This window comes from Amblyomma maculatum, chromosome 2, assembly GCF_055883805.1.
Source record: "Amblyomma maculatum isolate TAMU_Amacu chromosome 2, ASM5588380v1, whole genome shotgun sequence".
In the NCBI taxonomy this organism is placed as follows: domain Eukaryota; kingdom Metazoa; phylum Arthropoda; class Arachnida; order Ixodida; family Ixodidae; genus Amblyomma; species Amblyomma maculatum.
Genome location: NC_139345.1, coordinates 133,385,937 through 133,410,323, shown reverse-complemented (window position 1 = coordinate 133,410,323; position 24,387 = coordinate 133,385,937). Strand labels below are relative to the sequence as shown.

General features: G+C 42.3%; 1 protein-coding gene across 1 annotated transcript in view; it reads left to right on the top strand.

Moving 5' to 3' along the window:
* The first annotated feature begins 1,444 nt into the window (after positions 1-1,444).
* The window catches only part of LOC146199925 (uncharacterized), a 35,562-nt gene continuing 12,619 nt past the window's right edge, over positions 1,445-24,387 (top strand). Inside the window, exons 1-2 of the mRNA XM_084595300.1 lie at positions 1,445-1,840; positions 21,853-22,022. Coding sequence (XP_084451426.1) covers positions 1,736-1,840; positions 21,853-22,022 — 275 coding nt within the window. The 5' untranslated portion in view covers positions 1,445-1,735. The remainder of the gene's footprint in view (positions 1,841-21,852; positions 22,023-24,387) is intronic.

The following is a 24,387-nucleotide window of genomic DNA, read 5'->3' as shown; positions in this document are numbered from 1 at the left end:
AGCTACCAGAGATTTTCTGCACTTTTGCTGCAGTATATAAACAATATGTCGACCTGCCACAAAAGGTCTGTAATGGACCGGAGAGGCTCATAACATTTTCCTCGAATCGAATTATTGATAACCAAATAATGTATTTTCTAGCACTCGCGAAATGAATTTCTGAGTTTTAAAAAATACCGGACGCGGCGCAACTTGAAGCGCCGAATGTTGTCTTCCGGCCATTTTGGCTTTGACAAACGTCTCATGGCGTTCAAGCAAGGACAGCGGCGAATAGATAGTGTTTTTCAGTCAAAGCAATGGAGGCGGAGAGCCTGATCGTGCACCTGCTTGAAAGCAACCTCGCTAATACCCAGATAAAAACGTGTGGCTATCATCATCCGGAGCAGCCCACGAATCTAAACGCTGTTTCGTCCAGTCATTTCACGCTGACACTTAGAGCAAAAAGGGTATGCTGCAGTTACTTTTCACTCAAATGTATTAGAACAGCCACCATGTAATCGCGTGGGAACCTCATTATGATTTAGATATAAAATGAAGTATTTATAGTTACAAAATGAATAAACTCCGTAAGACAGGAAGAAAACATATAGAATATCGGAAGATGGTCAGCAATTTTTTCCCGATAGGGTACAGAAAAGAAGCATCACAACAATTGCGCTTAACCTCAGCGTTTGTCCAGTTCCTTTGTCCGTGTACAACTAAGCGGCGCAGAATTTGTGAGAAGATGTTGCAACTAGCCCAATCTCAAGCACTTCTTAACATCATTAAATGATGTTAGGGATTCTGAGTCAGTTGATTGAGTATTATAAGAAAGAACGAGCCACAGTATTTTTTTGGAAATCAAACTTAGCCTTTATAAAAACGTGGAGAAGGACGCAAATGATAATTAAATTAGTGTCCCTCTGTGCAAACCTTGCGGCGTTAGCAATAGTCCGAGTAGTAGTGAATTTAAAGTCTATGTGGTCACCCTTGGTTTTCCGAAGCCTGATCCTATAAATGGGCATATCATTTACCTTAAGCGTGTAACAAGTCTACACGCAAAGCAAAGCACTTTTATAGATTCTTAGTGCGTCATGCTAAATTTAACGGTTTTGACGTTTGCGTGCTCTTTAAACAGAATATGGCAATGAGTGTGCAGATGTGCGCAGTTTTCGTTTTTATACTAAGCAGCATTAGGTAGGGAAAACCTCATCACGGCTTTTTACTTGCTGTATGATTGGAAAACGCATCCCGCCATCTGCACAAATAAACGTGGTACTACTACGCCCCAATCAATCATGTCACGTTTGGACAATTCCTAGCTGACGCTTTTTTTTCTTACCCCAATCGTCTGTGCACAGCTGACGTTTTTCTCAGAAAAGAAAACAAAGCATTGAAAGAGCAGCCAACAGCTGCCGACACCTGATGCTTCTCATTGCCAACCAATCACTTATTTGGCACGGCGATTGCTACTATTCATTTACAGTGCGAAAGACGATAGAGTGCGGTAGAGTGTGCGATAAACGAGTTTGTTCAATTGGTACTGGTGAAGATAACAAACAGAAAAATGTTATTACAAGCTTCAGCTTCGAGCTAAACCGCCATTTCAATACCGTAAGCTTCTAATCACGGATAGCAAGAATAGCTTTTTTGAGTGTGCAATTTCAATACCGCTATCTTAATCTCTACTAGCGAGAAGAGCCATTGCCGCGTTCATATAAGGCCGCGTACTGTGATTTTGAAGCTTCACACTGAAATGCATAACAGCGAGTTCCTTAGTTACGTGATGTGCTTTGCTTGCTTCACGGCCATCGTTGCAAGACCTCTACAAAACGAAGATCAAATGTGCACGGCGTGGGAAGTAAGAGCATTTCATCTTTTCTTCTATACTGCAAAATATTTCTTTATTTTATTACTCTGCAGGATTGCTATCCATTCGAACCAAAAATGAATACGCTGAGTCGACGTTTTGTGGCCATTGTCGCAGGCAATGACTATTTAGTAATCATTTTTGGCCCAACCATACAAGTACCTCACCCAAATGTAGTGTAAAATGAATACTACTATTAAATACCACTTGTATACCCCACTTCGATGCAAACAAGCCCACAGTTAGGCCGAGATCATTTTCGTAATGCTCTGGGCAAAGCAGCAGGCAGTAATATAAGAGGCAAAGACCTGTTATAGTAGCTTGATATATCATTTGCAGGCGTCCCTCTAAAGGTAGGCTACTTTTTACATATAATTATATGTCGAGAAAGGCTACGTTTGATAGTTCCTGTGGGTCGCACAATGCTGAGTGAAAAATTACTTAAGCAACAAGTCGAAACGCTCCAGCAATGCGCTAAAAGAAACCATTTTTCATTCGCATGCTGCACATGGCTTGCCATCCCCGTCCATAGCGACGGACAAGCAAGCGGGTTACAAGTGCTTGCTTCTTACAGCAACAGTAAATTCATCCGCAATAAACAAAAAAACTGTGAAGCGCATTTCAAGCTAGAAATGCGGCTACGGCCATAGTTGTCTCGCGCTTTCACTTTTTAATATATAGCAGGCTACCGAGGCTTTAACGCACGCATGGTGATGTTTAAGAATTTGCACGCCTTTTGCGTACGTAATGATCTTATCTATGCCTTAATACGCAGTAGCAAAACAGCCTACTGACTTGAATTTTCTTACCTCGCCAACTCTGTTTTCTTCCTTGCCGCGTTGAAGCAAGAATTATCCTTTTCATGGCTTACTAGTGTGGTGGTAACTTTAAGATGAGCCGTTTTTGTTAGCATTCATGTTTCTACTGAACAGAAAAGGCACTGCAGGTGGGTACAGATATTTGATAATTTTCTTTCGAGGGATTCTGGTAGACTGCCAGTCAGGGGTTTCATTATATTTTATTATTTTTCTTTCACTGTGTCCCTTCCCCTGCCTCGGTGTCTATAGTAAACTACCGTTCCTTTTCTATAATGTTAAACGTCGCTTTGGGATTCAGCGTATTTATTTTATTAACACATTTTCCTTTCTTGATCTCTATTTCGGGAAATAATCGAGCTTTGCATTCTGTCCACTAGTTTACTTCTAGGCTGGCTATATCATATGCGAATGACACACTACTGAGGTAGCTTCGATTGTCTCTTATCCCCAATTGCTGCCTATTCAGGTATCTGAATAGCTCCTGCTTGCATTTTGTGAATACCACTGGTGATTTTTAGGGTCCTCTGTCACACTTCCATACTATTTTTGATAAGTGCCTATTGTGCCTACGCTGCCGCTATAGGTATCTTCGAAATGTTTTTGCATCCTTCTTTTTGAACTCAGCTTTAAATCCCCGCTCCGCTGCTGAGGTATCAAACGACTAAAATGCTTTCTCGTATTGACTGATTGTTGTATACTGGTGGTCCCTCGATTCTGCGATTCTGCGTATTCTTCTATCACATGCTTCAAATTGTGAATGTGATCAACGATCGAGTAACCTTTATCAAGCCCTGCCGTTTCCTTTGGTTGATTCAAGTCTAAAGTCCTAATATTATCATTAAGGATGTCATTGAATATCTATTAGACAACCGACAATACCCTTTGACATTGAAATTTTACTTCTTCGCGTTTTTTTTAAATGAATTAAGAGTTTTTTAGCGTTAATACAAGATTATGTTGTGTTCGAGGTCGAAGTGCCTTTTCAGAACAACCTCTGCAGCGCCCTTCAACAGATCCGAAGTTATAACCGGCCCACGCGCTACCTTGCTCTCTTGTTAAGACTTGCTTTATTTCCTGCTTCATTACTGCCACAATGTACCTTGGCTCTGCTGTAGTGGTTGTCTCCTTGCCATCTTGATTACTACATCTCATCTTCGCCTAATGTAGCTATCTTATTCTTGTTGATAACACATTGTCTTCGCTCACACATCCATCTTTCGCCGATATGCCTAGTGATCTTTAGACCGCTACGTTATATTTTCAAAGCATGCCCCTCATTGAAGTGATACTTTCATGGAACCGAAATTTATTTTGAGGCGACTTTGCACATTTGTAAGATGCTGTTATGAAAACAAAAATGTTTTAAATGGTCCGAATATTTTATATAGCGCAAAACGTATTTTTTTTTATTTTTAACTAGCCTTCAACCTGCCTTCAAGTCGTGCTGGGTAGCAATTACTGCAATAGAAATTCAAACAAGGAAGTTTTGTTTAAGATAAACACTAAACCACAGGCTACCATAGAGGTTGTGTGATTGTGCATTTATTGTTATTATATCAGTCTTTCAGCCTACAAGTGGCGTTCATAAACAATAACCACTCGACAGAATCTCGTGTGCAGAATTTATTGCTATGTTTCTCCATATTATAATTCATTTTGTCGGTTAGCTTAGGTTAATTGAGTTTACACAATTGCCACTTCTATTTTCACTGTTGAATTAGAGGATTTAATTATTTGCCTCATCTTGAACATAATTTTTTTTCTCCTTGGAGACCTTGTAAGTAGCATATCTAGCTATCTTATCATCCTTTGTTCTGCACTTCGTAGTAATAATAACACAAATTCTATTTCTTTGTCTGAATGCTGAAATTTTCCATCTTGGTTAAAGCGAGATGTTTGCTCGGCAGTTGCGCCTTTAATACTTCTAACCTTCATCTCGGCAATAACTGGTAGAGTTTATCTATGATTCACCCCTTAATGGCGCTCGAAGTGTCGATTTTCTGCAGAAGCAAAAAGTGTGTCGCATTGGCCGGAAGAACAGGAACTGGCGCGACCTCTTGGCAGCGGCCGCGCATCACAGCAAGTTGAATAACACGTGTGAAACTGCTGATGTGTGATATTTTCTAACGCAGTTTGGCAGCAAATTAACGTTAGATTTCTTTATTTGCTTGCTATAAACTTAGGTCCAAGCCAGTTTAAGCTCAATTTCATATAGGAGGCCTACTTGTTCGGCCAGAAAGCAGTTCACCGTCTCGGAGAGCTCTCTAAGCCTATCGTGGCGTGTTTTAACGACTTCGACGATGGCGAGCACCGGCCAGCATTGTTGTTGCTGCAACAACATCACAACAGGAAGCAGCAGGAGATGTTGCAGAACAAGCCAGATGCAAGCAGATACCGTATATTGGCAAAAAAAAAATTCCGCGATCATTGCAGAATGTGCCCTGGAGAAATGCGTAAGCCTGAGAGTTGCAGTATTAGGCGCGAGATGTGTCAACGGGATACCACGAGTAACAGATACTGCGTCTTCTCTTTTCTGTAAACCAATTATATTCCGCTCTAGTGAAATTTTATACATACAGCGGAAAGCTGGTTGGGCTCGACAAGGTGCGTGCGACGTACCTTGCGCAGCAGCAATGCTCAGGCTTTCTGCATTTTTCAGACTGCAGTTGGTCGACTCACCTGTCTTTAAACTCTTTCTAACCATTCCACCCATCTGTTCCCGAGAATCCCGCCCCTTCCCACTTGGCCATGTTCAAACATTTAAATTTCAAGCCACCGGAAACCAGGTCACCAGAGGTCGAGTAACATGTCACCCCCTTTGGACGTCGACATTACCCCTCCGGCTATTTAGACGTCTGGTTGACTTATTTACACTATAAGTATTCAACTAATTATCCCACATCAACCATTTTGTCACATGCACACCTTTAACTCTATCTTGTAATATATTTTTTTTTTACATAGTGACTATTTCCTCTTTTAAGCTACAAAAAGGTCATCCCCACGCGAGACCGCCTACATAGCCATACAGTGCTTACGCATTAAAAGACATCTCGGATAGAGGAGTTGGAATTTCGAGTGCTTGACAGCTGCTAAACGTCTTCAAACCGCCGCTTTTCGGACAGTGTAGGCTGCACGTCTTAGAGTAGGCACTTTGAATAAAGCACATCACTGAGTTCATTGACGGGCTTTGAAGTCGCAGAGGACTATTTCATTATGACTGGAAATTCTACCAAGCTGGCAGCGATCGTGGCTCTCGGGCCACTCGACTCCTACCGAGTGGTTCTAAAAACGTGGCTAACTCATGTTTCTTGGGCGCTGGATAGAGTGCTAAGGCGTTTAAAATTTTGAATGCGAGCGCGAAGGTTGGCAAAAAAATAAAGAATGGCTGCTAATTCAGAAGCAGGGTTTTAATTACAGACATCACTCAAGGTATCTGGAATGCGCGCCATCAACAGCTTTGAGACTTCAGGACATCAATGAGTGCTAAGAACCATCCCACAATTTTAATGCCATGCGCGAGAGGCGCTGCGGTCAGACTTACATTTGCATAAAAACGTTGATTAAGTAAAGACATTTAGTGAAATATGAGGCACCTCTAGGTAACATTTCTTTCTATAATCCCGAGCACTGCATGAAACGTGCCTTCTTTCAAACACTGTTTAATACACAGCTAAGAGCCGACCGCAAGAACTCTTCAAACATATGGTTTAGTTTGGTTTCTTGTGTTTAACGTCAAAAACTACTCGGGATATGACAGATGCCGCAGAGGAAGGCTCCAAAATACCGTTGGTAGGTTGGTTTGGTTTGTGGGGTTTAACGTCCCAAAGCAACTCAGGCTATGAGAGACGCCGTAGGGGAGGACTCTGGAAATTTCGACCACCTGGGGTTATTTAACGTGTACATACATCGCACAGCACACGGGCGCCTTGCTTTTCGCCGCCATCGAAAAGTGGCCCCCGAGGCCGGGATTCGATCCCGCGTCCTTTGGAGCAGTCGTCCACCTGGGCTTCTTTAAAGTGTAGTCACATCACACAGCTGACGGTTGTCTTGCTTATCGCCTGCATTGAAAAGCTGCCGCCACAGCCGGGATTAGGTCCCGCATCCTTGGGCCCACTAGTCGAGTGCCGTAACCACTGCGCTACCGCGGCATGTGGAAGTATAAGGATGGGCCATGGCATAGCGAGATCTAGGCGCATGGATTAATTTGACATCAGCACGGATGCGAAAATACAATTTATTCAGACACATAGCTTCGAGATAACACAAAACTTCGTGATTTTGCCAGATTTTGAGTTTCGTCGCGGTCCGAAGCAATAAAGTTATCCCACATACAATTATTGCTACTGCAAATAAATCACACAAAGAACGGCCACGACATAGGAACGAACAACGACGCTGCAAACAAGCCCCAAAGGACTTCCCATGCGCCTGTTGCACGTTACGGCTCGTTCCATGTGTTGCTGCCCTTTTTTGTTTGCGCTACGGTGTTTAGCTCTCCCGAACAATTCAAGCAGTCGACGCTGTTGTCGGCGCCTGGCTGTTACCAGGCAATTAATTCCATGTCATAACGTAGACAGAGTGAGTCTAGCGAGTCATCTCAGAGAAAAGGGACAGCGGAGTAACGATAAGAACCGCAGCGGCAAGAACAATAACACACTCAGTGGCGTCTCTAAGGCGGCGATGCATAGAAGTGCACGTTCGTGATTTATTAGCTTGCTTGACACCTACACCAGGACTCATCACGTGCAGAAAGGAAAATGTAGTTGCACATTTTTTTTTCTTTTTGCATGGTTTATTGTTTCGAACTGTTTTTTCCATGTCTTGAGTATGCAAAAAATGATTCGTGCCTTATGTAGTACTCCTGCGTGACTGTGAAAATGCTGCTACCAAATTATAATAAAAAACAAAATATGTCACTAGCGCACAATTCGACACAATTTCTAGTCTCCTCTCTCTACGTAGTTGATTTCAGGGGAAGAGTGCAATATGTATTTACTTAAACAACAAAATTGGAAAGATATTGAGAAGCGAGAAAACAGTTTTTGTACAAAAGCTACAAAGGTATCGTGGGACACAGAGAGTCAAACCGCAATCTACACAACACTTTAATACAATAATACAGTGGAAACGATGTAATTTTCTGTTAAAGACATAGTTTTTTTATCTTTATTAGAAACTGTTTTTGGATACGGCTAGGTACATCTGGAGATTGCTGCAGCTAAACCACGCGAAGTACTGCACTTTTGAGATGCTACCTAATTAAAGCCTGTTTCAAAAGTAAACAGCGGAAAGTGTTCGTTTATACGCGATTCCGCTCGGCTCTTCCATCATCCGTGGGCGTAATGTTTTGAACGCGGTTGGGGACGAGCTCCTCGGTCATTCCCAACAAAGGAAACGCAGACAAGGCGTCGTGAGTCAACGAGTGTCGCCCAGAAGCCACCACTTTACAATGTGTGTTAGCGAAAGGTTGTGGATATATTTTGAAGTGTTTAAATAAATTGCCGCCATAAAAATATAGATTTCATCCTAATGCTGAATTCTTCCATTGCGTAAGCACGCAGGTCTGTTATTCCTACAGCAGTCATTAAAAGAACACTGAAGATTAATTAAAGTTGGCATGTAATTATATACTATAATCATATTAATATAATGAATGTACCGGATCCTAGAGACTAGTGCGCTTGTTTCGCTTTAAACGGAGCCTTTGAATGCTTCAAAAGCCATGAAATTAATAACTTCATGGGCACCCCTGTTATATTTCGCTGTTAAGTTGTGTTTAATGTGAATAAGCTAGCCTAAATACGGACTAAAAAACAAAAGGAATAACACATTGGACGTTAACAGGGCTCGTGAACGCTCTGTGTCTTTTCCCTTTTGCCTTTGGTCTGTAGTTTGCGCTGATTTCTTTACATTATGCAACTAGCTCGGCGGATCGCTCTCCGCTCCTAAGCTGTGTTTGTTCCCAGAAAACAAAATCACACTTTTTATAAGTGTTCGGACTCTTGGTACAAAGCCGTTTTCGTACGATAACGGAGCCCGTTTTGGCGCAGACATCACGAAATCAAATTGACTGGAGGTAGAAGTGTTTATTACAGTCTTCGTCGCAATAAGCGCCCTTGTTGGTGCTTTACACAAATCAAGAGACCAGGACACAGCCTACGAATTATATTAAATTAAAATCAAGCTGGGATAGGGCTGTGCTAAGATCCTAAGAGTCATATATAGAGATTATCACTCGCCCTTTGTATGAGCAAGCTTTAGTATGTGCACGAACTAAAAAAAAACATTGCTAACCTTCCCCTCCCGCCGCCGTTATGGCGGTCTCTCAAATTTTATGTTGCTTGGTTGTCAGGTATGTAAGTCATTCTATTCCAAATGCCCGAGACTTCGTGCTTGAGCCCTTGTGGTTTCTCCTTTAAATTTGTGGCCATTCAGTGTACTATCAAAAGCAATTTTCCTTATTATCCTCCCAGAAGTAACAATTGCAGTCATCTGACAGCCTTAAAATTTTCTAGCCTATTGCAGAACTAGGTCTCTCTAAAATGTTTACAAAACGTTTTCATTATTCTGCGCTTCAATGTTTTTACGAGCAATGTGGATCACGTAACTTAACCAAGGATATCAAAAAGTGAAGCACTGTAGTAGAGTGAAAACAACAGCATATTCTTTGACGTCATGTCATGTAGTGCGAACATACGTAAAATATGTTTGGTTTATGACATTTAATGTCCCAAAGCGACTCAGGCTATGAGATACGCCGCAGTGGAGGTCTCTGGAAATATCGACCACCTGTGGTTCTTTAACGTTCACTGACATCCACAGTGCACGTTAAAGAACCCCCGGTGGTCGAAATATCCAGAATCCTCCACTACGGCGTCTCTCATAGCCTGAGTCGCTTTGGGACGTTAAACCCCACAAATCAAACCAAACCAAATCTTTGTTTGATGCACGTTTAAAAAATGTTTAAATGCCCGTTTGCCCATACGATGCACCTATAGTTTTATGCTGGGCGTAGTTTTGCTTCCCCGCTATTCATCAGTACACGAACGAAGATCCTCAAGGGGAATCACAGAATGCAGCCATTGCCGCTGCCGCGTTATGCTGTTAAAACTGTAGCTTCAAGGCTCTCCAAATATTAAAACATTTTTGTATACTACCCAACCGCAAGTAATATACACATAACACGCACAATTCTTTATTCTTCCTCCTGCTCTCGCGGTCAGTTTACTTTCCTACAGGTGGATCCTTTGATGGCAGGTTGCAGTTCTACTAGCATATGCTCGGCATATTTTACTTAAAAGGATACAACGTAACTAGCACAGATATTTCACTCGCTTAATTGCAAAGTTTATTCCTTCAAATTTCACTTTATTCACGTCTTGAGTGAAACAGGGCTGCCAGGTGACGCCACTGTCTGTTCTCCTTCTCTAGAGCTCATTTACTGTATTGTTCTTGATAATTGTAGTACTCATAATTTCGCTTAATATTTTTTTAATAGATCAAAGCGCTTGCACATCAGGTGCTGTCGATTTTGCTTCATCTACAAGCACGATAATATCAAAGCTGTATTAACAATAGAACAGCTTCCCATTGTACTTGCCGCCGACGTAAATACCTTTAGAAGTTCGCGTCTTGGATTTCTTTGACGGTGCTGAAAGCTTCGTTACGCCAGAATAGAAAGGCCGCACGTGCACTAAATGCCATCCCACCTGATACATTAAAGCAAAGTGCCCATTCATTCCTTCTTCCAACCACTGGCTGTTGTCCTAAAGCATTTACCCCGGATCATCTTTAAATTCTTGGTCGAACACAGGCAAGCAACACCTTTAAACCGCAAAAAGAAATTATCTACTTCAAGTCTATCGTTGCACTAGACAAAACATCGTATGTTTTTCTCCATTATTTGCTCTTTTGTTTCCGTGACAAAATTCCAACGTTGTGGCGTAATAATCTTTTCAAGCATTTTGTGCTCAAGGTGGCTTAGCGCAACTGCATCATAAATATTTGCTCGTTTTGCTTTCTTTTCTAAATTTCCCAAAAAATTAGTAGTGCATTCTTGCAGGTAAACTGTAGTTCCATGCAGCACTAGCTAGTACTTCTCAAACTTTGTTGAACGAACCTGTGGTCTCCAATTCATATAGGAGATTTTTGCGCACCTCAGCCTTGATACTTCGGAGTTATTATTGCTCACATCATCTTTTCGTGAGACTCTATACAGACGTCTGATAACGGCGCTCTTTCTGTTGCAATTGGTTCTTTGAACTTTGCTTTCAGGGGCCATGATATGCTAACTCGAAGGTGTAAAATGCAGCTTTTTAAAAAAGCGTTTTTTTTTTATTAATTACACACCGAAATGCTTCCTCTTAATAAATCGCTTCAAAACAAAAGGGTTGTATATTCCGGTTTCTATAAGATCTGCCTGGAGCGAATAAGCACATGCTTTATTAACCGCAAAGAGGCAAGTATGTTTTCCGACGTGCTCTAGCCAACACTAAAGAAAGGCTTTGATTTAAATTTCTCGTGTATGGCAGTTTTGGCTACTCAGCCTGGCTACGAGTACTATGACATAATATTCCTCGTTATCGCTTTGATATCCTCGAAAAACTGCCATGTTGAACTGCAACACGCAGCTTGATTCCGTTCTCTAAACGACAGGGTCCTCTGAACGGCGTCACTTGAAAATAGCGGAAATATTGCCAACGCGAACAAGAACGCATTTAAATCCCGCCACTCCCGTCGCTCCTGTGGCGCAATGGATAATACTAATCTGAACACTCACAAAATCTCTTCGAATTATCTGAGTGAATTTTTTTCAGATTTGTTTTACAATTAACAACATTTCAATAAACTACTAACATCTTTATTGGGCTGTGTTTCCCTATAGGTCGCGTTATGCGATGTTTTTAATTCCTATTGACCGCAAAACAGAGCAGTGAAAACAGCGAGGAGGTGACAGTAGTGACAGTGGTTGCACTATGCAATTACCTTCACTGTAATCATTCTCAGCCTCAGTGAGCGTATGTTGCCATTAGGTTGTGTTCAAAAAACATCTCTCACCAACAGTCTCCGTTTAGCTCGCTGAGAGACAACGAGTAAGAAGAAACAAGTTGCGGGACCCTACCGCTGAGAGAACGGAATTATGCCTTTCGTGTACGGCGCAGTTTCAAGCCGACGTGAAGCGTGTGCCTCGTGGCGCGCGGCCATCTCGCCGCTCGCTTTTTCTTCGCACGAGTGGGCACGGAGCAGGCTGCACTCCATTCTAGTGCTGCTTCGTATCTCTTCTACATCTCACACCTGCTTCTTCACAAACCTGCCAAACTTACTTCGTTCGTGCATCGCAGTACATAGCATATATAATTGATAGATTAGAAACAACGCAGGGCATGGGTCTTGGTTTGATCTACTCAAAATATCTAATGCATGACCGTGTTAGTGACATGTGCATCCGAGCGGGCAACCCATCACTTTCTAATCGCAGTCATGTTTCTGCCTTAAAATTCCTTTCCTCTTTTATCACACTTTCATCCACATAAATAAAACCACATATCTAAGAGCACCTTGGCTTCACTCGCGCTGAACAAATCAAGAGAACTGTATCAGGCGATTTGAATCCCGTGATGCGTTCAAATGTTCTTTTTTTATGTTGACCATTGAAGGGTAGATTACTTTGCACCGGGAATGCATCAATGTGAGCACGTCTGAACCATTATTAAAAAAACTTGAGAGTCTGTTCAATTGACGAAACCTGTTAGAATATTTATTTCTTGGAATGTTTGGCAGTGCATTATTGCTTGATATGTTGCCCATATTCATTTATTGTCAGTTATTGTGGCTGTGCACACAGACGGGTCCACCAAGCACTGCCTGCTAAACAAAACTGTACAACCCACTCCTGTATGAGCCTGGAAATCAGGTTTACAGTGGTGTTCATTAAATAAATAAACATTGAATGTTCATTGTGGCAGTTTAAAACAAACCGAGCACTGTTTAGTACGGCGCGTCGAAGAGTGAAGGCCAGACAGGAGTTTAAAACGTTTCCAAACTTGAAGTGCGAGTGATTTGGTAAAGCGTCAAACGTTGCGAACGAAGGTAAGCGTGCTCTCAAGCTATAAGAATAGGCCTAAGGGGAAGTTTCCTGAACCATCAGCTCAGCCTAAGAGAGAATGCATGGGTACGACTTGGATTGAAAAACAAGAGAACGCTATGGAAGGTACGTTGAGCAGCCTATAGCTGTCATTAATGAAAATGTGACGCTTCGTTCGTGCATTTACGAGCTAGCGGAGATTTTCTAATGTTCTCCTGCACCTCATTTCATGTCTATATCTGTTCTCGATGACAAAGTTTGTGTAATGAAAAAAAAAATGTTGACAGACCACGAAAGCTCTGTAATGGACCGGATAGGCTCCTAACCTTTTTCTAAAACGGAATTAATGAGGACTAAAATTTTTTTTTCGAGAACTCTCGAAATGCATTCCTGAGTTTAAAAAAAAAAAAAATATTGGACGCGGCGCAACTTGAAGCGTCGAATGTCGCCTTCCAGCCAATTCAACTTTGACAAACTTCTCTTGGCATTCAAGCAGCGATAGCAGCGAATAGACAATGTTTTTGAGCTGAAAGAACAGAAGCGGAGAGCGTGATGATACACGTGCTGGAAATAAAAATTTTAGACTCTTTGTGTGTTCCTAAATTTAACGAATTTGACCTTTGCGTACAGGTTAAACAGATTATTGCAATGAGTGTGCAGTTGTGCGCACTTTTTTATACCACGTAGCGTTAGGCCTGGAAAGATGTATGACTGCACTTTGCCCACGGCACGATCTTAAAACGCATCCCACTATTTATACACACAAACGTGATCTTCGTACGCTCCAATCAATCATCTCCCGTTTGGACAATTCGCAACTAATACTTTGTTTTTCCACTAAGCGCGTCTTAGTGCACAACCGTCTGTGCACGGCGGATGTTTTTCTCAAAATAGAAAGCAGAAAGCATATATATAAGGCCGCATACTTCCATCCTAAAGCTTCACACTAAAATGCATTAAGTGAATTCCTTGGCTACTTGATGTATTTTGCCTACTTGACGTTCTTCTTTGCAAGACCTCTACAAAAGGATACACAAATTTGCTCTGCGTGGGAAGTAAGAACATTTTTTCGTTCTATACTGCAATGCATTACTTTTTTTGTATTAGTCTACAGGAATGATATCCGTTCGAACCGCAAAGGAATGCACTGAATCGATGTCTTGTTGCCATTGTTGCCGCAATGAGGATTTAATAATCGTTGCTGGACGTACCATACAAGTACACTCACCCGAATGTAGTGTATATTGAAATATACTACGAAATGTCACTCGTATGACCGATTTTGGTGAAAACAAGCCCCCCGTTAGTATAATATAATTGGTTCACAGGAAGGGAAAGGCGCAGTATCCGTCACACTATCTCTGTGGACACCTGACCGCGCCGTAAGGGAAGGGATGAAGGTGGGAATGAAAGTGGAAAGAGAGAAAGGGGAGCCGTAGTGGGGGGCTACGGAGTAATTTCGACCACCTGGGGATCTTTAACGTGCGCTGACATCGCACAGCACACGGACGCCACTTCGTTTCGCCTCCACCGAAACGCAGCCGCCGTGGTCGGGTTCGAATCCGGGAACTCTGGACAGTAGTCGGGCGTCTTACCACTACACCCCCCCCCCCCCCCCCGTTAGGCTGAGATCATTTTCGTAATAGTCTGGGCAAAGCAACGGGCAGTAATAAAAGAGGCGACGACCTGTTATAGTAGCCTGATATACCATTTACAGGCATCACTTTAAAAGAAGGGACCTTTTTATATTTTAATATATGTCAAGAAAGGCTAATTTTGATACTTCCTGTGTGTCGCACAATGATGAGTGACGTATTACGCAAGTAAAAAGTCGCAACGCTCCAACAATGTGCCAACGGAAAACGCTTTTCTTTCGCATGCTGCACATGGTTTGCCTTCAGCGTCCGTAGCGACGGAGCAGCAAGCAGGTTGCAAGTGCTTGCTTCTATCAGCAACACTAAGTTCGTCTTCGACAAAAAACAACAACTGCGGGGCATGTTTCAAGATCGGAAAGCGGCTATATCCAAACATGTCTCGCGCTTTCTTGTTCCTAAAAATGGCAACTTTCCGTTACTTTAGGGTACGAACGTTTACGTTTAGGAATTCGCACGCTTTTCGCGTACGTAACGGTCTCATGTATGCTTACGTACGCAGTGACAGTACAATCTATTGACTTGCATTTGTTCGCCTGACCAACTCTGTTCTCTTCCTGGCTACGTTGCAGCAACAATTTCCCTTTTTATGGCTCACTCTATAGCGGTGACTTTAATATGAGCCGTTTTCGTTACCTTTCATGTTTCTACTCAACAGAAAAGACACTGCAGGTAGAATAAAGCGGTTTGATAGTTTACGCTAGATATATTCTGGTAGACTGCCAGTCAGTGGCTTCATTATAGTTTTATTCTTCTTTCACTGTGTCCCTTCCCCTGCCTCGGTGTATATAGTAAACTACCGTTCCTTTCCTAGAATGTTGAACTTTACATTAGGATTCAACATATTCATTTTAGAACACACTTTCCTTTCTTTCTTTTTATTTAGGGAAATAGTCAAGCTTTGCATTTTGTACGCTAGGGTATTTAGGCTGGCTATATGACCTGCGAATGAGACATATACTCAGGTATTTTCGTATGCCTCTTATCCACAACTGTTGCCTATTCAGGTATCTGAAAAGTTCCTATATGCACTCCGTGAATACCACTGGTGAATTTTAGTGTTCTTTGGCGGCCTTTCATACTATTTTCTATAGGTGCCTACTGTGGCCGCGCTGCAGTAGGAATCTTCCAAATGTTTTTACATACTGCACTTCTGCACTAAGGTTTTTGATCCCCGCGGCCTTGCTGAGGTGTCGACTAACTAAAAGGCTTTTTCTTATTTACAGAATGTTGTAGACCAGTAGCCCCTCGATTCTTTGCGTTTATTTTTTCCTTGTTTCGTATTGTGAATGTGATCTACGATCGAGTTACCTTTATCAAGCTCTGCCGTTTCCTTTGGTTGAATCAAGTCTAAAGTCCTAATTTCTATTTGACAACCAACATCAACCTCCCATTTTTAAAGTTTCTTCTTTGCGCTTCTTTTTAAATGAATTAAGAGTTTGTTAGGGTTAGTACAAGAGTATATTGCGCTGAGGTCGAGGTGCCTTTTCTAGAACGATCTCCGCGCCATCCTTCGACAGATTTACAGTTATACCTGGTCCACGCGCACCCCTGCTTTCTTGTTAAGACTTTCTTTACCGCCTGCTTCGTTACCGCTGCAATGTAGATTGGCTACGCAGGAATGATGTTCTCCTCGTAGTCCTGATTACTACGGTTTCTCTCAACCTAATTTAACTATATTATCCCTATTGCTAACAAACTGCCTTCGCACATACATTCATATTTCGCTGAAATGTCTAATGCTCTTCAGACCGCTTCCTTCAATTTTAAAACCATGCTCTTCATTCAAATGATACTTCCAAAGACATCTACATTATTTTGAGGCAACGTTTTACCTTTTCAACAAGCTGTTATGAAAAAATAAAAATTGATGTGTATATTGGAAACATTTTCTGTGCCACAAAACATTTTTTTTTTTTAATTTTCAAGTAGCCTTTCACCTTCAACTCGTGCTGGGTAGCAATGGCTGCAATAAAAATCCAAAGAAGCAAGTTTTGTTTACGATAAATACTAAACCACAGGCCTCCAGAGATGTCATGATTGAGTATTTATTTTTTTACGTCAATCTTACAACCTGCAAGTGGAGTTCATAAACAACAACCGCCCGATAAAAGCTCTTGTCAAGATTTTATTACTACGTTTCTCTATATTATAATTCATTTTTTCAGTTAGCTTATGCTTCTTATTTGATTTTATAATTTTTTCCACATGTATTTTGTCTGTTGGTAAGAACCGAAAATTGGGCTAGTTGGGGAGAATTCATAACAAACTGCGCGAAAAAAACAGGACCAAAGTGACCGAGTAGACACAACATGGGCGCAGACTATTGACTGAATTTTATTGCAGAAAGGTAGATTTATAGGCGCACTAAACCAGACAGCAAAAAGAAAGAAACATGCCCACTTCCAATCCGGCAATAGGAAGTCGCACTCAAATCGTGGCAGACAGCCCCCAGAGAAGAGAAAAAGAAGGTAATGCATCAATCCAACCGCGCGTACCATGCACTCGTGCTGAAGAAGCTACGTAGAAAAAGCAATCTCCTTATAAATTACGTTAACGGAAGGAGATGCGACGTTAATTACGTTAACGGAAGGTAAGCTTCCACGAGCTCAAGACATATCTGTTAACTGTGATTAAACAAGATACTTGTTTCATCCAGCAAAGGAAAACAACTTCGCAGCCTCTGCAGTGCAATGCGAGGTTGGAGGGCACAGCACCTTTCAACGACCTACGGGGTTCAGCCAGACGTTCATTGATACACCGGCCAGTCTGACCGATGTAGTTCTTGCCACATGAAAGCGGAATGCGGTACATAACACCTATGTCACGGTCTGTAAGCCTTTTTCTGTGGGTTATTGTTCATCCTATCCTTGCGCTATCCCTCCATGCTCAAGCCTTTTGCGCATTGCACTGCACACACCACCCAGCTTATTCTTTGCGGGAAAAACAACGCTAACTCCGCACCGCGACCTCCCTTTTTTCAGGCGATGTGAAATGCCGTGAGGTAAGGTATTCCCACCGTACGTTTACTGGAACTTTCCTCAGACCTTCCGGTCTTAAATAGGATCCTTTCAGAGAGGTGAGAGAAGGTCCGATAAGAAAATCCAGCTCAATTAAGCTTGTGTAATTGCCCCTGGAAGCTTGCCTCCACCTTGTGGTTACAGGAGATTGAAAGGAACGCTTTCAAGCAAGAAGTAGCAATGCAAGCCTTGACCAATCATGAATGATCAGAATAGAAGTGAAGGAGCGGCTTTTTTGTCCTAGATCGGTATTCCCAGCACGTTCTACTCCCGTGACTGCTGATCCTTTGGTCAAAGAACTGAATGAAGCATAACTGTGGTAATTTAAAGGTAAACCTCAAACCTTTGCCCCGTTATTTGAAACCACTGAGGATATCTGGAATAACTCGTGGGGAGCTTTGCTTGAAGAAAATAACAAAAGCCCCCACATACCGGAAAACCTATTTTGTTTGATCAGGAAGATCTTCCGCTAGTTTTTTATTCATTTTACTAAGGAAAATATCGCTCAGGACCGCCGCGACTCGGGAGCCAATACAAACACCGGACTTCTGGACGTACACTACTCCGCCCCATCGTAAGAAGGTGGAGGCCAGGAAAATAGAAAGGAGCTCTAGCAAACGTTCCACCGAAACACCATATTGGGCAATGAACACAACTTCATCATTATCCTCGAGGATGCAATCCTTTACATACTTCATAAGCAGAACGTGTTGTAAACTGTAAAATAAATCATCATCTACACTAAAAGCAAGATGCTTCCTATTCTCACAATATGAAAGACATTTTACAACCTCTGTAGAATTCTTTACCAAAAGAGTTTCGGACAGCCTGAGAGAGCTCAGATATCCCAGTAGAAAGGCTGAAACAACAGTTTGCTCAGTGGTTCGCTCCGACACAATAACCCTAAAAGGAACGTCTGACTAGGGGGTTATGACGGTGAAAAATAGGTCCAGAACAGTATCATTGCTGTTGCTGACAGCGGCGCTCAATTCATCAAGATTCATCCCTTCCAGCAGAGCTATATCTTGTTTCTTGATGGAAGCAGGCCTCAGATCCATTTCCTTAAAGTTTTTTTTTTTTTTTTTACAGCCTCCTCCGCTATCACGCTGAAAGTTCCTCCGGCGCTAAAACAAAGAACCCCTCTTTGTCGGATAGGAGAGGCCTCAAGCCCTCAAACGCCAATTATTCTATTGGCGTTTGAGGGCTTGAGGCCTGGGCTTGAGGTCTTCGTTTTTCTGTTGTCTGTTGCATTAGAAGATTTCATTCTTTTCCTGTGTTCTCCTTGGAGGCCTTGTCAGCAAAATACCTAGCTATATTGCTACCTAGTTCTATTCTGCGCTTTGTATTTGTAATAACTCTGAAATTATACTTCACTGCCTGAAGACTAAAGTTGTCGATCCTAGTTAAAGCTAAATATTAATTCGCGAGCGGCGTCTTTTATCCTTCTAAATTCCATCTCAGCGCCAACTTGTAGAATTTGTTTATCGACGACAATCCACCTCTTGATGGCGCTCAGGGGACCAATTTTTCTTTGGCAGCGAAAACTCTGTCGTATTGTGCGGGAGAACATGCTTTAGCGCTACCTCTTAGCAGCGCCCGTGCGACGCACTAAGTTGGACAAAGCGCTTTGAACTGCTGGTGTGTGATACTGTACTAATCATTTTGGTAGTGCGTCTAAATTATATTTGTACATTTTCTTCATATAAACTTAGGTCTGAGCATGTTTAAGCTTAATTTTATATACCTGTATGAGGCCACTAGCTCGGCAAGAAAGCACTTCACCGTGTCGGAGATCTGTCTAAGATATATCCCGACGAGTTCCAACGACTGCGACGATGACGCTCAACGGCCAGCGTTGTTTATGCTGCTATAAGGAAACTATTTTACCTGTCGCAAAACCAGTCAGAGGCAAGCAGACACCGAATATGGGAAAAATATTTCCGAGATCAGTGCAGAACATGCACTGGAGAAATTCGTAAACCTGAGCGTTGGCGTGCTATGCGCGAGATGTGTCAGCGGTATTCCACGATTGACTGATGCTGCGCCTTTCCTTTCTTGTAAACAAATTATAGAATGCTCGCGGACCATGATGCGTTCAACTGAACACTGGTTGTGTTCGACAAGGGGCGCGCTAAGTACAATATTCAGAAGCAACATTCAGGCTTTCACAATTCTGCACTGCAAATTCTGAAGTAATCTGGGAATTCTTCAGACTGCAGTTGGTTTATATATTTCTCTACACACTTTCTGGCCATTCCCACTGATTTGTCACGCCCTTTCTCGCTCGTTCATGTTCAAACTTTTCAAATTTCCCTCCGCCAAAATACAGGTTACGTCACCAAACGTCGAGTACTACTGACCCCCTTTGGACATCGTCAATATCCCTCCCCGGCTACGTAGAAGTGTGATTGATGTAATTTGCTCTAATTATTTAAATAATTAACTCGCATCAACCATTTTGCCACTTGCACACCTTCCCTTAACGCTCTATCCGATGTTATGATTCCTTCTCCGATGTAACAACCACTTCTTTTACAGCTCCGAGGTCATGCCCACGCGAAACCGCCTACATAGCCGTACATTGCTTACGCATTAAAAGACATCTCTGCTGGATGAGTTGGCATTTAGGGTGATTGCGAGCTGCTAAATGTCTTCAGATTGCCGTATTTCTGGCAGTGCAGTCCGAACGTATTAGTAGGCACGCTGGATAAAGCACATTATTGAGTTCATTGGTGCTTTGAATTTGTACAGTAGGTAGGGAACAGAGAAATATTTCAATGCGACTGCGAATTTTGTCGTGCTGGTAGCGATTGTGGCTCCGGGATTTGGGAGGATGTTACTATTCACTGCGGAGAATTGGCTTTAGTACTTCGCTGCCTGTAATTTCCTTGCTAACGTTCGCTTTTCTGAAGCTACTCGACTCCCACCGAGTGGCTCTGATAAAGCTGATAACTCGTGTCACGTGGGTACTGAAATCGAGTCCTAAGCTATTCAAGTTTTGATCTCGTGCCCTAAATTTTGGCACAAAAAAGAAAAGCTGTTAGTTCTGAAGCTGCGGTTTCATTACAGACATCACTCAAGGTATCTGGAATGCGCGCGATCAACAGCTTTGACACTTCAGGACATCAATGAGGGCTAAGAACCATCCCACAATATGAATGCCATGGCCGAGAGGCACTACCGTCAGACTTACATTTGCATAAAAATGTCTGTGAGGTAAAGAAATTTACTAAACTATAAGGCAACTCTAGATAACAATATTTCCTTGGATCATCCCGAGCACTGCAGGAAACGTGGATTTTTTTAAACACTATTCAATACACAGCCAAGAACCGACAGCAAGAAAAATTGAAATATATGGCTTGGTTTGGTTTCGTCTATGGTGTTTGACGTCCCAAAGCAAATCAGGATGTGAGAGACGGGGTAGTATGAGGCTGCGAAATTTCGCTCACCTAGAGTTCTTTACCATACACTGACATCGCCCAGCCCACGGGTACCTTGCTTTTCGCTCCCATTGAAAAGCGGTCGCCGGAGCTGGGACTAGATCCCGCATCTTTGGGCACGAAGTCTTTAGCCCTAATGACTGCACCACCGCGGCGGGAGGAAATATATTAGATCGTTCATTGCAGTATCAGGATTTCGTTGTGTGCAATATTGTAGTGTCAGAGCGGATGTCAAAAACCAATTTATTCACTTGTATTGCTTCGCGATAGCACGAAAGTTCGGTAGTTTGTAAGCTTTCGTTTTGGGTGTCGTTGCTGACCGACACAGTAAAGTTATCCCACATACCATTATTGCCATTACAAATAAACTATAGCAAGAACGGCCACGACATACGAACAAAGAACTACGTTGCGAATAAGACTCACAAGAGATTTTATGCGCCTATTGCTCGTTAGAGCTCGTTCCAGGTGTTGCTGCTATTTTTTATTTGCGCTATGGTGTTTAGATCTTCCCAACAAGCCAAGCAATCGACACTGTCTGCTCCTGGCTGTTACCATGCAATAAACTGAATGTCATGGTGTAAACAGAGTGTGTCTAGCCACTCAGCTCACAGTAGGGACAGTAGAGTAACGATAACAACTTCAGCGGAAAGAACAATTAACGAACTCAGTGGCATCGCTGAGGCGGTGACGCATAGAACTTCACGTTGATTTATTACCTTGCGTGACAGCAACCGAAGGAGCCGTCACGTGCAGAAAGTAGAAATGTATTATCCGATTTTTTTGTACTTTTTTGTGTGTTTTATTCTTTCGAACTGTTTTTTTTTTTTTTTTTTCATCTTCTGGGTATACAAAGAATGACTCGTACCTCATGTAGTGCTCCTGCGTGACAGTCAGTGTGCTGCTACCAGTATGTCATAAAAAGCAAAATATGTCGCTAGAGCACGTTTTGACCCAATTTATAATCTATTTTCTCCATGTAGTTCATTTCAGGTGAAGATTGCAGCATGTATTTACTTCAACGAAATTTTTTGACGGATTTTGCGAACCGAGAAAATATTTTTTGTACAAAGGCTACAAAGGTATCTTTGGACAGGGAGAATCAAACCGCCGTGTACAATACAGTTTGGTACAATATTACTGCAGAAAAGATGTAAGTTCTCCGTTTTAAACATAATTGTCTTGTCTTTAGTAGTAGGTGTTTTTGACTACCGCTAAGTAAATCTGGCGTCTGCTGCAGTGAGCATGCAGTATGAAAGACTGCGCTTTTAGGATTTTACGTAATTGCAGCCTGTCTCAAAAATAAACAGCGGAAAAGGGTTCGTTTCTCTGCGATTGAGTTGGGTTATTCCATCATCCGGGAACGCTGTTTTTCGCGCGGTTGGGAACGAGGTACTTGCATATTCATAACTAATATAACGCAGGCAAGGCATCGTGAGTCACGAAGTGTGGGCCAGAGGCCAACACACAGGGCCATACGTTTGCAGAATGTTGTGGGTGGATTTTAAAATTTTTAAATTCAATATCACCATAAAAGCACCGACTTCAGTTTAGTGCGGAATTCTGCCACACATTAATCACGCAGTTATGTTCCTACAGCAGTCGTTAAAGGAACACTGCGGACAAATAGAATTTGGCCTTTAATGGTATGGTATCGGATTGTAAGGACGAGTGCGCTTTTTTTACTTCAAATGGAGCATTTAAATGCTGTGAAAGAAAAGGAATTAATGAATGCAACCTTCCATCTTGCTCACCTGTAATAAACTGTTTGTTTCCGGAAAAAAAAAAAGCACAGCCGTTTAAGACCGTTCGGACTCTAAAGGCAAGTCCCTATATGGTACAATAACGGATCCCTTTTTGATGCAGACGTCGCCAGATAAAATCGACTGGAGTGTTTATTACCATTGTCGCCACAATAAGCGCCCCTTTTATTTGGTGCCATACACAAATCTGGTCACTCGGAGACGGCCTGAGAAATATAAAATATTAAAACAAAGCTTCCATTGGACAGTAATAAAATCCTAAGATTCACATAAAAAGGATATCGCTCACCCTTTTGCATGTGGAAACTTCTGCTTGCGGGCAAACATGCCGTATCAACATCCAGAGGACTCTTACTGATTTAAAGAACGAGAGACGATGCTAGGGTCCTCAACAAGCTTTGGCAAATGAAGTTCAGCTATTAAAAGCATTTTACTTTTACAACATAACACTTCGCCACTGACGCCGAGTGTCGCGCCTTAGGAACATCAATTAATGTTTAGCCCTGCCGGGGTGGCGCAGTGGTTACGGCGCTCGACTACTGTTCCCAAGGATGCGGGATCGAATCCCGGCCTCGGCGGCCGCTTTTCGATGCAGGCGAAAAGCACGGCGCCCTTGTGCTGTGTGATGTCAGTGCACGTTAAAGAACTCCAGGTGGTTCAAATTTCCGGAGTCCTTCGCTACGGCGTCTCTCATAGCCTGAGCCGCTTTGAGACGTTAAACCCTACAAACCAAACCAAACAATCGATAAATGTTTAGAGGAATGTGCCACGACTAGATTATCTGAGGATTCCAAACCGACGGGTAAGAACAGAATCAAAGATTCGGGGACGCTTGATAATGCTCTGGTTTAAAGAGCAGGATGCTGCGGCGTTAAAGGCTCCATTCTGTGACTCCATTTGAGGTTCTTCGTTCCCGTACCTATGAAACCTATGGATGCCGGTGAAGAAAAACTTTACTCAGTATAAACCTGTAAGCCCATCCTGTGAGTAAATATTCATTAAAAAAGTTCAGAAGTGTGCATTTATTTGGGTAGTATGCGACTCGATTACAAGTAATATACACACGTCACGTACAATTATCTAATCTTCTTCCTGCTTTCGTGGTCAGCTTACTTTCCTACAGGTCGAACCTGCGAGGGCAGATCACTGTTTTACGATCATATATTGGGTCTGTTGTAGTTTAGGGTATGCAGCATAACTAGTATAACTATTCCGCGCGCCTAATTGCTAATTTTAATCCTACCGATTTCAATCTAATTTGTTCGCCAGTGAAGCAAGGCTGCCAAGTGATCCCGCTCTGTTCTCTTTCTCTAGAGCTGCTTTACTTTATTTTTGTGGATAATTATAGTATTCGTGGCTTCCCTAGCTTCTTTTTATATGTTCAACGCGCTTGCATATCCTTTGCTGTCGATTCGGCTAATTTACTCAATTGACGAGCATACTATTAACAAAGCTATATCCACTATATAGCAGCTTGGCATTTTACCTGCCGCTAAGGTGACACCTTTAGAACTTCCGGTCTCGGATTTGTTTAGTGAGTCAACGCTTCGTTATGTGAGAATAGAAAGACCGCGCATGACAGCTAGATATAATGGCGTGCCACTTCATATATTTACTTCAAGTGCAAATTACTCTCTAACCTCCAGGTGTTGTCCTAAGACGTTTATCCCGCATCATCTTCCAATTCTTGGTAGAGCCCAGGCATGCAGCACACTTCAACCTCAAAACAATTATGTACTTCAAGTCAGCCACTGC